Source organism: Sinocyclocheilus rhinocerous, unplaced genomic scaffold, assembly GCF_001515625.1.
Source record: "Sinocyclocheilus rhinocerous isolate Xijiao unplaced genomic scaffold, SAMN03320098_v1.1 scaffold690, whole genome shotgun sequence".
In the NCBI taxonomy this organism is placed as follows: domain Eukaryota; kingdom Metazoa; phylum Chordata; class Actinopteri; order Cypriniformes; family Cyprinidae; genus Sinocyclocheilus; species Sinocyclocheilus rhinocerous.
Window position 1 is genome coordinate 465480 of NW_015654492.1, and position 13211 is coordinate 478690.

A 13211-nucleotide genomic window follows, 5' to 3' on the forward strand; every position below is an offset into this window, starting at 1 on the left:
TAGATTTTTTTTTTTTTTAACCACTGTATTTTTAAATTAACACAATTTATTGAGACAAACAACAAATATTTTTTTGTTTTAACAATATAACACAAAATAAAAATTTAACATCTCATTTCTAATGTTTTATATGCAGATTAAATAGGTCTTAAAGGGGTCATGGCTTTCTATTAATCTCTTGTGTGAGACGCGAGTGCAGCAGTCATATTTGTTCGTCTAAATAATGCGCTGAATATGCATTTGTGTGAATGGCTTGGTTTCGGTTTTAACCTTTATCAAGAGATTGAGCTTCTATATTTCTCTAATATTTTGAATGAATAACGCATGGCACGTCTCATGGGCTAGACTAACAAAACATTAAAATGCAACAACGTCACTTACATCATCACCGCATCTCCCACGCCCTGATGCACACCTAACATTCAAATGCTAATGCTTATTTTAAATTCGACTAATATTCATTCTTTATTCACAATCTCCTCATCACAGGCAGGCACAGCACTCATTTCAGCATGTGTTCGTGTTTGTGTGTGCTGTCTGCATCACTCATAGCACGTGCCTATATCGTGCACTATATTGAAAAATTTTTCTATCGATATCGAAGAAGGTGTACCGTCAATAAATATCGATACCGTTTTATCGCCCAGGCCTAATATCAAGTAGATAGAGCCGGCACCAGCACAGCACTGATGAGGGGCGGCTGAGGTAACGAAAGGGGGCGATGACGTAGCACAAAGTAAAAAAAAATTTACTTTACAAAAAAAACCTTTTGTAGCCCATTCAGGTATTTGTCGGACCGCAAACAAACCTGCCTGCTACTATAACTGGGTTCACACAGATAGTGTTTTGGTCGGGAGACAGGTCAGTGGAAGTTTTTTCTTGAGCGCCGTGTTTTATGGTGCGTTCAAGTCATGTCGGACAGATCGTATTTACGAGTTGAACACACATGAACGCCACCACAAAGTCGTTATTACGAGTGGGAAACTCGAAATTTTCTTTAAGCCCCGAGTTTCCGAGTTGGGGTCTCAGTATAACGAATCTGACTTCAGAATGTAAAACAAAGCAACCTTCTGATAAAGCGTTAGACCGGCACCTGTAAAATGGAGCGTCGTTCAGATGAGGCATTAAACTGGCCTCATGACATTCTGTTGTCATTAATTCCCCACCGTAATCATGAATTTGACCTCATTGTTTAAGCTGGTTGCGCATCCTGATGGCCGCATTGAGCTTGTCAGGATGCGCTACCCCTCTATTAGAGCAGCTTTATTAAAGCGCAGGCTATGAACGCAGCTGTGGTGTGCAGTAGGCAGAGTCCGGTTCCTCACTAAAGCTAAGCAGGTCAGAGCTTGGTCAGTACACTGGTGGGAGACAATTTGTAAAAATGTAGCTTGCTGCTTCAGCTAGTTTTAGTCCAGTGAGCTGGGGGTGATCATTCCCTGGCTTGAATGGGTGCAAAAGTCCTAGTGTAATGACGCAGACTTTAGACTGTGAAAAGGACGTCGTTCAGATGAGGCATTAAACTGACCTCCTGACATTCTGTTGTCATTAATTGCCCACCTTAATCTTGAATTTGACCTCATTGTTTAAGCTGGTTGCGCATCCTAATGGCCTCATTGAGCTTGTCAGGATGCGCTACCCATCTATTATGGCAGCTTTATTAATAATTCATAAATTGATAATTTCATAATTTGAGAAACATTTCAGTATTTTTTGTTCATACAATGAGTCATATCAGCTTAGTTACCAACATTCTTCTTTTTCTTCTGGTTACATTTTCTTTTATGCTCCATAAAAGTAAGTAAGTGATACAGTTATACGACATGCGGGTGAGTAAATGATGACAGAATTTTTCTTTTTGGGTGAACTATCACTTACTTGCTTACTTACTTATTTACTTGATTACTTACTTTACGATTCTTCCAGGAATAGAATAAATGGCTCACATTATGAATGGGCCATTGAATCATTGGTTCACCCAGTTAATTCAAAACGTGGATTCATTCAGAAACGAATCACCGCTGTGTGTTACTCGGAGACACAAAACTGAAACTGCTCTTTGTTAATAATTGGAATCTTTTCTGGGAGCGTCCTAGGCTTTTTCGCGCTGATGGCCTGCACCCCAGCAGAGTCGGAGCGGAACTCATGTCGGACAACATCTCCAGGACGCTACGCACCATATGACTAGTAAGTCAAATCTCAAATAACTGCCCTGATGACTTGTGTTCTACCAGCTTAAATGATAGAAGTACTTGTGCTGGCCAATCTATAAAGACTGTGTCTGTTCCCAGAATAGTGAGGTCAAAATATAAATTCAATGCAGGATCTATAAAAAATCTGATAGAAATTAAACCGGAAAATTGCTAAATAAATGAACAAAAACAATTTTTAAAGTTTGGGCTCCTAAACATTAGATCACTCTCACCCAAAGCAGTTATTGTAAATGAAATAATCACAGATAATCGTTTTGATGTACTCTGCTAGACTGAAACCTGGCTAAAACCCCACAAGGATCTGTCCTAGGTCCTCTGCTATTTTCGATATACATGTTGCCCCTTGGTAATATTATTAGAAAATACGGGATTAGTTTCCACTGTTATGCTGATGATACTCAACTATATATCTCAACAAGACCAGATGAAACTTCTAAATTATCTAAGCTAACAGAGTGTGTTAAAAATGTAAAAGATTGGATGACCAATCATTTTCTCCTATTAAATTCGGATAAGACAGAGATATTACTTATTGGACCAAAAGACAGTACACAGAATCTCTTGGATTACAATTTGCAACTAGACGGGTGTACTGTTACTTCCTCTACAGTCAAAAATCTGGGTGTTATATTAGATAGCAACTTGTCTTTTGAAAATCATATTTCCCATGTTACAAAAACAGCATTCTTCCATCTTAGAAACATTGCCAAGTTACGAAATATGTTACCTGTTTCTGATGCAGAAAAGCTAGTTCATGCATTCATGACCTCTAGACTGGACTATTGTAATGCACTGCTAGGTGGTTGTCCTGCATCTTCAATAAACAAGCTACAGGTGGTCCAAAATGCAGCGGCTAGAGTCCTTACCAGGTCAAGAAAATATGATCATATTACCCCAATTTTACAGTCTCTGCACTGGCTACCTATTAAGTTCCGTATCAGTTACCAAATATTATTACTTGCCTATAAGGCCCTTAATGGGTTAGCTCCTGCGTACCTAACTAGTCTTCTACCTCGCTACAATCCATCACGCTCCCTAAGGTCGCAAAACTCTGGACTTTTGGTAGTACCTAGGATAGCAAAGTCCACTAAAGGAGGTAGAGCTTTTTTGCATTTGGCTCCCAAACTCTGGAATAGCCTTCCTGATAATGTTCGGGGTTCAGACACACTCTCTCTGTTTAAATCTAGATTAAAGACACATCTCTTTGGCCAAGCATTCAAATAATGCATCTCATAATCTTGTACTGCAGTTATATCTGATCAAATGCACATTATTATTCTTTAGTTTGGGTTAAACAAATCAATTTTGCTTGGTTGGAACAGCAGCTACGCTAATTATGTCTCTATTTGTTTCTCTGTTTTTGCCACGGGGATTTACACAAGCTTCAGTCTGGATCTAGAACACCTGAGAAGAGATGATGCCAACCCCTCAGAGGACCTCAGATGATGCCAACCCTGAAACAACTTACAGAACTACCACATTTTGCTATAAGTTTGATTGCATGATATAATAATTGCTGTTAATAGTGTTCATCGTCTTTTTTATTACGTCTTAAATTGATTTTTCCGTACATTTCTGCCATATGTACATTAATTGACAGTCACCACTGATAAGCTACCACTAAATATTGTAGAAACTTAATTTGCTGTAAAGTTGCTTTGCAATGATTTGTATCGTGAAAAACGCTGTACAAATAAACTTGACTTGACTTGACTTGACAACTGCTGTGGTTTTATAGGTAATATTTTCTTTGGCAAAACTGTGCAAAACAGACAATATTATAACCTATCTAATCTATTGTCCTGCCATTTGAAGTGTATCTTACCGTAATACATTTTGACAGATTTGAAGGTTTAAACAAAATATATTTTCAGCATTTAGAACATATATTTCGCAAATATTTTAAATACATTTCGACCAAATTTTGTTTCCAGTAAAAGCCTACATAAAGTCTTATATTGTACATCACAATCTCCCTGAGCACAGCAGAGGTCACTCACTTTGCTGATCATAAGCTGAGATACCTAATGGACATCAAACACATCCTCCATTAATGTGCATAAAGAATAACTCCACAGATGAAGGAAGATGAAAGTCAAGAGACTGATAAAAGGAGCACGTGCATCGGTTTGTATCGTGGATATAATCGGATCGATATCTAACGGAAAAGTGCTGATTTTATGGTAATATCATTTAAGTGCATGTTTGAACTGTTAACAAAGTGAGAGATTCGAAAAGGTCTTGGTTTTTATAGGTGGCACATTCCACATATTTTCCAGACTCTGAAAATGATTTTAAATTGATAAAGATGAGAACAGGTCAAGGACTTCAATAGAATAGACGTTTCTTTGGGATAGTATGCTAGAGTTGAAATGTACATTATTCTCATTTTAGGGGATCTCAAAGTGTTAATGAAGCCTCCACAGCACTGCACATTTTGGATGATTTTTATTTTTTTTTACCACAGTTTAATTGATTTATAGGTTTTCAAACAGCTTAAACTCAAAATACGAAGAATACTAATAAAATCTGCTTTCTGCTTTCTTCTCATTCAGTAAAGGCATCATTTTAGAGTTGTTTTCCGAAGCCTTGGCAGAGTCCCACTGCAAGACATCTACTTAAAATAATGACACAGTTGTTGAGGTAGCTGCCTATCTGCAATGTTAATTAATTTAATTATCATCTTTGAGATGTTTGCATCTTGTGCGGGAAACAATATCTTCACTGTGTCTTGGTCCACTGGATCTCTTCTGTGTCTCACATTTAATTTATACAAGAGTGCCGCAAACCATTGTACATAATTACAGTAATTAGATCTTAATATTTCCACTTTTTTGTTAAACAAAAATAAATAAATAAATAAATAAATACAACCCCAATCCTTTTGCACATGCTATTAAATATTACAATTAAAACACACCTATTGTTTTTACACAAAAATCTCAATTTTTATGTAATTTAACTTTTTTTTTTCTAGTTAAATCAAGCAAATTGGTATTGGTAAGTATATTATTAATGCACTGATATATTGACACCATTAACAGTCAGTTATTGTGGGTTGGGTAACCAATACTGCACAAATATTAACTTTACTATCTGATAATTATTCAAATCACCAGGTAATATATATATATATATATATATTATGCATCTATTTTCAAAATATGATGTACAATTCCTATTATGTTCTTTCATTTGCTGAATTGGAATTTAGGATATACTGTAATGTATTAAAACTAATTCAGCGTCCCCAAAAAACATATTTTTTCATTCCTCTACATTTTTTGAAACGTCAATACCTTTGTGTTTTTATGGAATCGTCTGATGACTCAGAATTTTTTTTCTCTTCTTCTGAGTGAGATGTTTTTGTTGTTTGCTATATAGAGAACAAATGGGTAAGAGTGAAAGTGGGAAAGAGATTGAGAAGTAGAAAAATGCTCTGTTTTTCTATGGAATAGTATGGAAATTGAATCTGGCCATCAGTCACAGAATGTTTATCACACAGCACAGTGATTGTTTTCCACACAGTCTTATTGGTCAGTATGTTTAAATCAGGTTTCTTTTGAAGACAGCTGTCGTGGAAATGAATGTTTATGACGATCTGTCCATAAAACTAATTCTCTCATTCCTTCTCTCAGCATGACAAGGCAGCTGGAAGCAATGGGGGTCTGCTGTCCAGCTAAGAAAATGTTTTCCCTAGCCGGATAAAAACATCAAATACATATGCAAATTGTATTTTCACTAAGGGACAGCCTAAGCAACACAGATGCTCAATTGTGACCATAAGTTTAATTGTAATAGTCCCTGTTGTTCATTAAATATGAAGAATGACCATTCAAATAAGAAAATCACAGTTCAGACAACGAAATTTAAAAAACCTAAATGAGGGCAATAAAAAGACCTGATAACTGAAAAGACATATAATTTGGGTATGGAGGGAAAATAGGGACCATCATTAGTAATAAAACTGTGAGAGGCATGCATAATGTATCACAATATGATATTATATAATTAACTGACCAATTACTGAGATAAGGTGAAGGGTTCATCTTTCATCTTTCTTGTTCCTCCTCACAATACAAAAAAGATCCAACCTGAGCTTTTGTTATGAATTTGTGCTCTCATTTGGTCACTCTTCATGCTGTTCATGAATTTAGATAATTGTAATCTTAGACATGTTTGAAGTGTTTTAGAAGTTTTAATAGCTTCTGGAAGTGAAATTTACTGCTGTGCCCAGAAAGATGGTAAGCGTGTAAGAGTTTTGATACAGTGACTTAAGACCTAACTGTTGAGAAATGGGTCCTAGTGATTGTTGAAAAAAAGTATTATACATAGGCCTATATAACAGATATGTCTCCACCTTTTTATTATAAAGTTATCAAAACAAATTGTTAACGTTTATGTCTGTACAACATGTTTAGCAGCATTAGCCTAAATGATAGGAGCTGGAAATTCATTAGTAAAATTAAATATATTTAATAATATAAAAAATGATATTTTACTATTTTTTGTATTTCAGGAGTTCATGAATTTAACCGTAAGCCTCTACGCTTGGCGTCCCGTTCTCTCGCGACCAGTTTGGCTATTTTGTTTGATTTCTCTCAAACAGTTTTAATAATCACATGAATTGAAATCAGAGTTTATCTAATGAGTGAAGTCACTGGCATTTTGTGCGTAAAGGGGAGGCGCACCGTGCCTTCATTTCTCCGCGCGCCCCTCTCCTGCCCAGTGTTTGCTGGGAACTCACAGCGACAGGTTGTTTACGGTCTGTTATGAGGAAGAGACACATGATTTAATTACAAATATTACGAGCTTCAGAAGACATTATGTAGGACTGAGCATTTGTGCCGAACGGCAGCGAGCAGTATGGTTGGAGACATCGAGACTTCTGGAAAACATCCAAAGATCTAACAGAGGCTCCTGCGTTATTTGGTTATACACAAACAAGCTTCATTCTTTCCTATTATACCGGAGTCTTAATTATGTGTCTCTTCAAAACCTGGTCAGCTGTAAGACTGGTCGCCGTCTTACTGAGTTTGGGGATTCAGCAGAGCACCTGGAAAGCAGTAAGTTATCTATGTGAGATCCTATGCTCTTAACATTTATTATTTTCATGATTTCTGTCACGAGTTTTAGGATTTTCTGATCATTTGCAGTGTAGCCAGTGGCTACTGTTGTGGGCTGTAGGATGGGAAAAAATATATAAAAATACTTCATGATGTAAGAAGTGGAATGATAAAGGTTAAACATTTTATTATGTCCCTGAAATAAAAATTTGTTAGGCTAGTTGTAGAACATGTCCATGGATTGATTGATTATTTATTTACTTATTTACTTATTTAAATGAAACGCATTGTAGGTTAAAATATATATTCATGTATTTAATGTTACAATCTAAGCAGTCAACATTATCACTATTTTTAATAATCTTTTGTATGACAAATTAATTTTTAAAAGTACAAATATCTATATGGTATCATAGTTACACTACATACATAACTATGAAATAATTAACAAATACTGTTTATAATTGAGTATAGCATTACAAACCAAAGGAATATGTTGACTTCCTAAAGCATTTCATTGCAAATATTAGCATGCTTCCAGAATCAGGTGAGATTTCTTTGAGAGATATTTGCTGTTTGAATGACACATCATACAAGTTAAAAGTGTTTTATAATGGCCCTGACATCAAAGTGTATTAAAATTTTCATCCAGATTCAGGTGAGGTTTTCTTGAGAGAGATTTACATATTTATTTTAAAAGGCATTGCACTGCACCACTGACTTAGAAAATGTATAGTGTATGCTGTTTAAGAGACAAATCGCAGTTAAAAGTTTTCATAATAGCACTGCCTCCAGATTTAGGTGAGATGCTCATGAGAGAGAATAAACATAGATATCAGCAAAAAAAAAAAAAAAAAAATTTTTTAAAGGCATCATACTAAGCTAATGATGTAGATGAAGTATAATCAATGCCGTTTGATTGCCACTGTGTCCTCTAGGGATCAGTCCAGTGCTATATTTAATGTGCTGATGTGTCAGATGTTGATTTGATTAGCGGTACTGACCTGAGATCCTGGCCTCCTTTTAATGATGTTTTGATGACCATTTCCAGTACAGGAACACTGTCATGATTTAACCTGAGCAGCAAAATTAGGTTCCTGTCATGAAAATTAAGCGTGCAATTCATGTGACTAATTGGCCTCCAAAACAAACTCTATCCAGGTTTACCAAACCTTTGTGTTAAGCGAATGCAAAGGTGGATCATCATTCCAATTTCTGAGGAGCACAGGCTCCACAAGAAGAGCACAAATCAATGTTGTAATTAAATGTAGTTGTTGTTTGGTACTCTCTCTAATGATATGGCTTTCCTTTACTGAATGGAGGTTCATTTCCTATAATAATGATTCCATGTGTTCATGAGCCTCTTCCTTAGGGCCACTGGATGCTATCTGACTAATAACAGGATTCTTATCAGTCAGTTATTTTTCTTCTTCATTTGACCTAACCTTTCTGATCAGGTCACCAGAGCATTTCAGGTTAGAGTGATTCAAGACAACAGGTGTCTATTTACTTATCTGTTTGACATATTTAGATATGTAGCCATAAAGGGATTTTTAGGACACAGCTGTATTATTTTTGGGCCAATGATACATTTTATAGTGCAAATTTGTGGGCAGACATATGAAAGTGGCCTTGAACACCCTTTATCAGCAGATGTGCCATAATTGGTTTTGCTGAGATAGTCAAATCCTGTGGATTGTTTAATTGAAACCAAGTGCTTTATTGTCCAGGTGTGCCACCAGTGCTAGTAGGATACAACTGCTTTTTTTTCTCTGCACTTCTCTTCTCTCTCACCCACCCTGGTGACTCTGAATGCAACTCTAAGTTCTGTGGCTCAAATGAAATTTGTTGGAGTGATGCATCGAGGTCTTTTCTCATCACTATTCCCCTCACAGTTTCTATATGTCCAAGTTGAGCCTTGGCCTTGGCTTGAGAAAATGCCAGGGAGATTTGTAATCTCTGGTTGGGTTTAATATGCTGATTACATGCAACGTAAATATAAGAAAAGATGTCATTATGCATTCAGCGGTGTAACATTTTTAAATAACCGCAGCAGTTTGTCTTGCCTAATTTTCCCACACAAATCTCCATCAATCTTTTGAATATTCATACTCTTTATATACTCAAACACAAATGCAAACTTGAAGACACAATGTGCATCTGTTTTAAAATGAAATTAACTCTTATGAGAGAATTGACTAAACAGTTGTCACTTTACTGTGTGGTGTTTCAATTAAAAAACCTGCATCTTATTCCCTAACTACCAAAAGTCCAGTTTTACCAAGTACTATTTTTATCCAAATTATATTTTTATAGAATGCAAATGAAAAATATAATTTTAAATTGTAAGCATTCAAATGATAATTTTCTGGTTGTATCTGAGCAATACATCTAAACAAATTTCATTCTGTAGCTATTTTTATCTTGTATCACCAAAAATGGTGCCGTATTCAGCTCATTTCGGCGTAATATATTTATTTACCTTTTTTGGGGGGGGGTTTATGATTAGCCAACAATAAACTTTTAGGGTTTATCATTTACTTACCCTCTTGTTGGTTGAAACCCAGTCTTCTGTCGTTCACTGAACACAAAAGGATCCAAAATAACAAAAGATTTATAAAAAGTCCATGCTAATGTGTCCATACTGCATTCCAAAAATTACAAAGCCATATGAAAGGTTCCTTTCTGAAATAATGTTCAAATCTCATTCACAGACTCAACCTGCCACCAGGTTTGATGTTAATAACATCAAACTCCATTGACTCTCATATATCTTGTGACCAACTGGGCCACTTTGACAAGTTTGAATGTATGTTCAGTGTGCGTTCTAATGACTTATATTTTGCAAGAGTCGAATGGATTACTTAGATTTTTACATTTCATTCAATGTTGGATAAATTTACTATGACAATGTACATTAATCTAAATTTTAATTTTTTACATTGTGTACATTGGTTAGAGGTTATATAGAAAAATCTATATAATATAATCGGTGGAAATATCACCACAGCTGGTGTTTTGGTGGTGCACAGATACATGCACAGCCATGGATATTTGTCCATTCAAAGTGTCAATCAGTAACATTCTTTAAAATACGGCGGGTTAACAGCACCCAGTTATTATTTAAATTATTAGTGTTTTCTGCTTTATTAGATGGGTGTTTTAGGCTAGGTATTTGAAATCAGTTGTCTGCCCTGAAGATTCGGATTTCTGCCTATTAGCTCAGTGAAGGGGACATAAACGCGTCCTTCACCAACGGATGAATAATAATCAACATAGCTGGAATGTTTATCCTTGATTTCCATGCTGACGTCATACTATTTATTCGATTTACACGATATGACACACAGACCCCTGATGCATCCCTCTAGAATAAATACAACAATTCACTTTTTTCTAGTATTGTTATGATTCACCATTTCTGTTTTCCTTTGGAGGTACGTAGGTCTGTTTCAGAAACTTCTGAATCTGTTTTTAACCTCAGGCTTAATCGGATCATTAGCATTCACCCACCTCTGACTCTCTCTCATTCCTCTCAGGAATAAGTGGGCGGCCATTTCATGTCTTTTTATGCAGCAAAGAGGTGAAACAGAAGCAACTTTTCCTTTTTATGTTGTCGATGAGACAGCATCACACACATTTTGTTATGTTTATTCTCTCTTTAATGCTCTTTCTATCTCTAATACATTTAATTATAGCAAATGATGGCAAGAGAGGTTCAAATTGGTTCAATGGCTGCTTCGGAGATAATGAGACTTTACAGACCAATTTTGCTGTGTGGCTAGGGTTTCTTGACGAGATGATTCTAAGTCTCAATATGATAAATATTTAGATCCTGTAAGTAGATATACAATGTATTTGAATTTGTTAACCCCCAAAATAACTATTCAGCACCCTTTTACCTTTTCAAAACCCATGTGATCTTTCTTCTGTGGAACACAAATCTAGTTAAATGAATGTTCAAGCTGTTAGCAAATAATATTTGAAATGTCATAATTGTTCCTGATTGTCATTTTGACTTAATGGCAAGTGACTGAAATTGTGAAATTGCTCTTTAATTAGCTTTTTCTAATGGGCTCAGCATGTTTATGCAGGTTCTTAATACTGTATGTGCTGCAGTTTGTAATTTCATTTGCTTCATACATTTTTTTTAAACATCATCAGGTGGAAACGATTCATCCAGAATGTGCTGTGGTGGCTGAGCATATGAGGGCTCGAGAGCAATGCATTCACACTCAAAGACAAGAGGCCCGCAACAGCAACAATATCACCGGTGAGCTCACCCATCTGATTTAATATAATCCTTACTACTTTACATCTTTTTATGTCCTTAATGTCTACTCATTTGCTGATTGGTAATAGGACATTTGTTGAGATGAATGTGATTTTTCGAGATATTCATGATGAACATGATTCTCAGACTGAGAGTGTTTATGATTGACTGGCGGGCTGAAAACTAGGTTTACAGTTTTAAGCATTACACTTTCCTATATAGGCCAGGTCAGGCAAGGTATTTAAAGGATGCAATCATGTGTAGAGATTTAGGAGATTAAAGGCAGTTATTCAAACAGAAGCTGTTCGATTCTGGCTGCTGATGAAGGGTGAGGATCAATACAGCTCCTTGCATTGTGATTTTGTGACTTTTTATTGTCAGTGATCAAAGGATAATGAATCATAATGTTTAAGGCATGATTCTGTTCACTAAGGTTTTAAGATGCATTAAACGTAATATTTGTTTTGAGGGAGATTGATTATTTGTCTTGTTTGATATATAATCTGTAAAGCACTTTATGTATAAAATACTTTATGTATAAATAAAAACAATAAAAACAATATATATATATATATATATATATATATGTGTGTGTGTAGTATAGTAATGTTAGACACATAAAATACAATACAATTTTTACAAAGTTAGACAAATAACAGTATAAATAAACAAGATAGATAGATAGATAGATAGATAGATAGAAAGAAAACACAATACAATTTTTAAATTAATATTCTCAGCAAAGTTCTTCCAAGTTTCTAAATGTTTGGATTTTCAATTCACATTTGATAACACTTTCCCTATAAATGTCCCTATAATTTACAGTGGAGAAATTATTAATTCTAATTGGAGGAATTTTTGTTTTATCTTCTATAAGACACAACCTTGGTGAAAGTCATCTCAGTCCTCTCCAATGTAAAAGGAGATGACATCTTAATACCCAAAAAGGCAGGATCTTTGTATGAAAATGCCCATGTAAAACCGTCTCAGGTTACTTATGTAACCATGGTTCCCTGAGTAGGGAACGAGACACTGCGTCCTCTAGGGGTCGCTAATGGGGAACACCTCGTCGTGAACCGTGTCTGAAGCATACATTGAAAAAACACCAACAACACGTTGGCTGGTGACCGCCCATGACGTCACCCAGGGGCTACCGCTTGCTCTTGCATAAGCTCTGAAAGGAACTGTCTCAACAGACCTCTAGTGGCCACACCCTGTTAAAGTAGGATACCTAAGTGGAGTGGTGCCCAAGGTGAACGGAGCTTAAACCAGCTCAAGAAAGGGCACGAAGCAACCGCGCAAAGCCCTCACCATACAGGATTTTAGAAAAGAACGCAAAGAACTAGCGTGCGAACTTACCACAATGTGGATTTTAGAAAGTGCACAAAGCCTTCACGTGCACACTTACCATAACATGGATTTTAGGATACCGTTCTAAGGGGGCTCTCGTGGCACTCTGAAAGAGCAGCTCATAGATGGAATGGTGCATACCAAACCCAATATGTTTGAGAGTCACCAACTCGATCTAAGAGGGGAGCTCGACCTACCGCATGTTCCAATGCTGGAACAGCTAGCAATAATTTACTTAGCTGAGGGAACAACACACCCAGCTCTAAAACGAGAGGGAGGATCGGACCTACAGCATGTCCCAATACTGGAACT

The 13211-nt window shown here is 36.1% G+C and overlaps 1 protein-coding gene across 1 annotated transcript in view; it reads left to right on the forward strand.

The window, feature by feature from the left end:
• Positions 1 to 7038: 7038 nt before the first annotated feature.
• LOC107717144 (pituitary adenylate cyclase-activating polypeptide type I receptor-like) overlaps positions 7039 to 13211 on the forward strand; it is a 19646-nt gene continuing 13473 nt past the window's right edge. The window contains exons 1-2 of the mRNA XM_016523811.1: positions 7039 to 7276; positions 11441 to 11549. Of these exons, the coding sequence (XP_016379297.1) occupies positions 7193 to 7276; positions 11441 to 11549 (193 nt within the window). The 5' untranslated portion in view covers positions 7039 to 7192. The remainder of the gene's footprint in view (positions 7277 to 11440; positions 11550 to 13211) is intronic.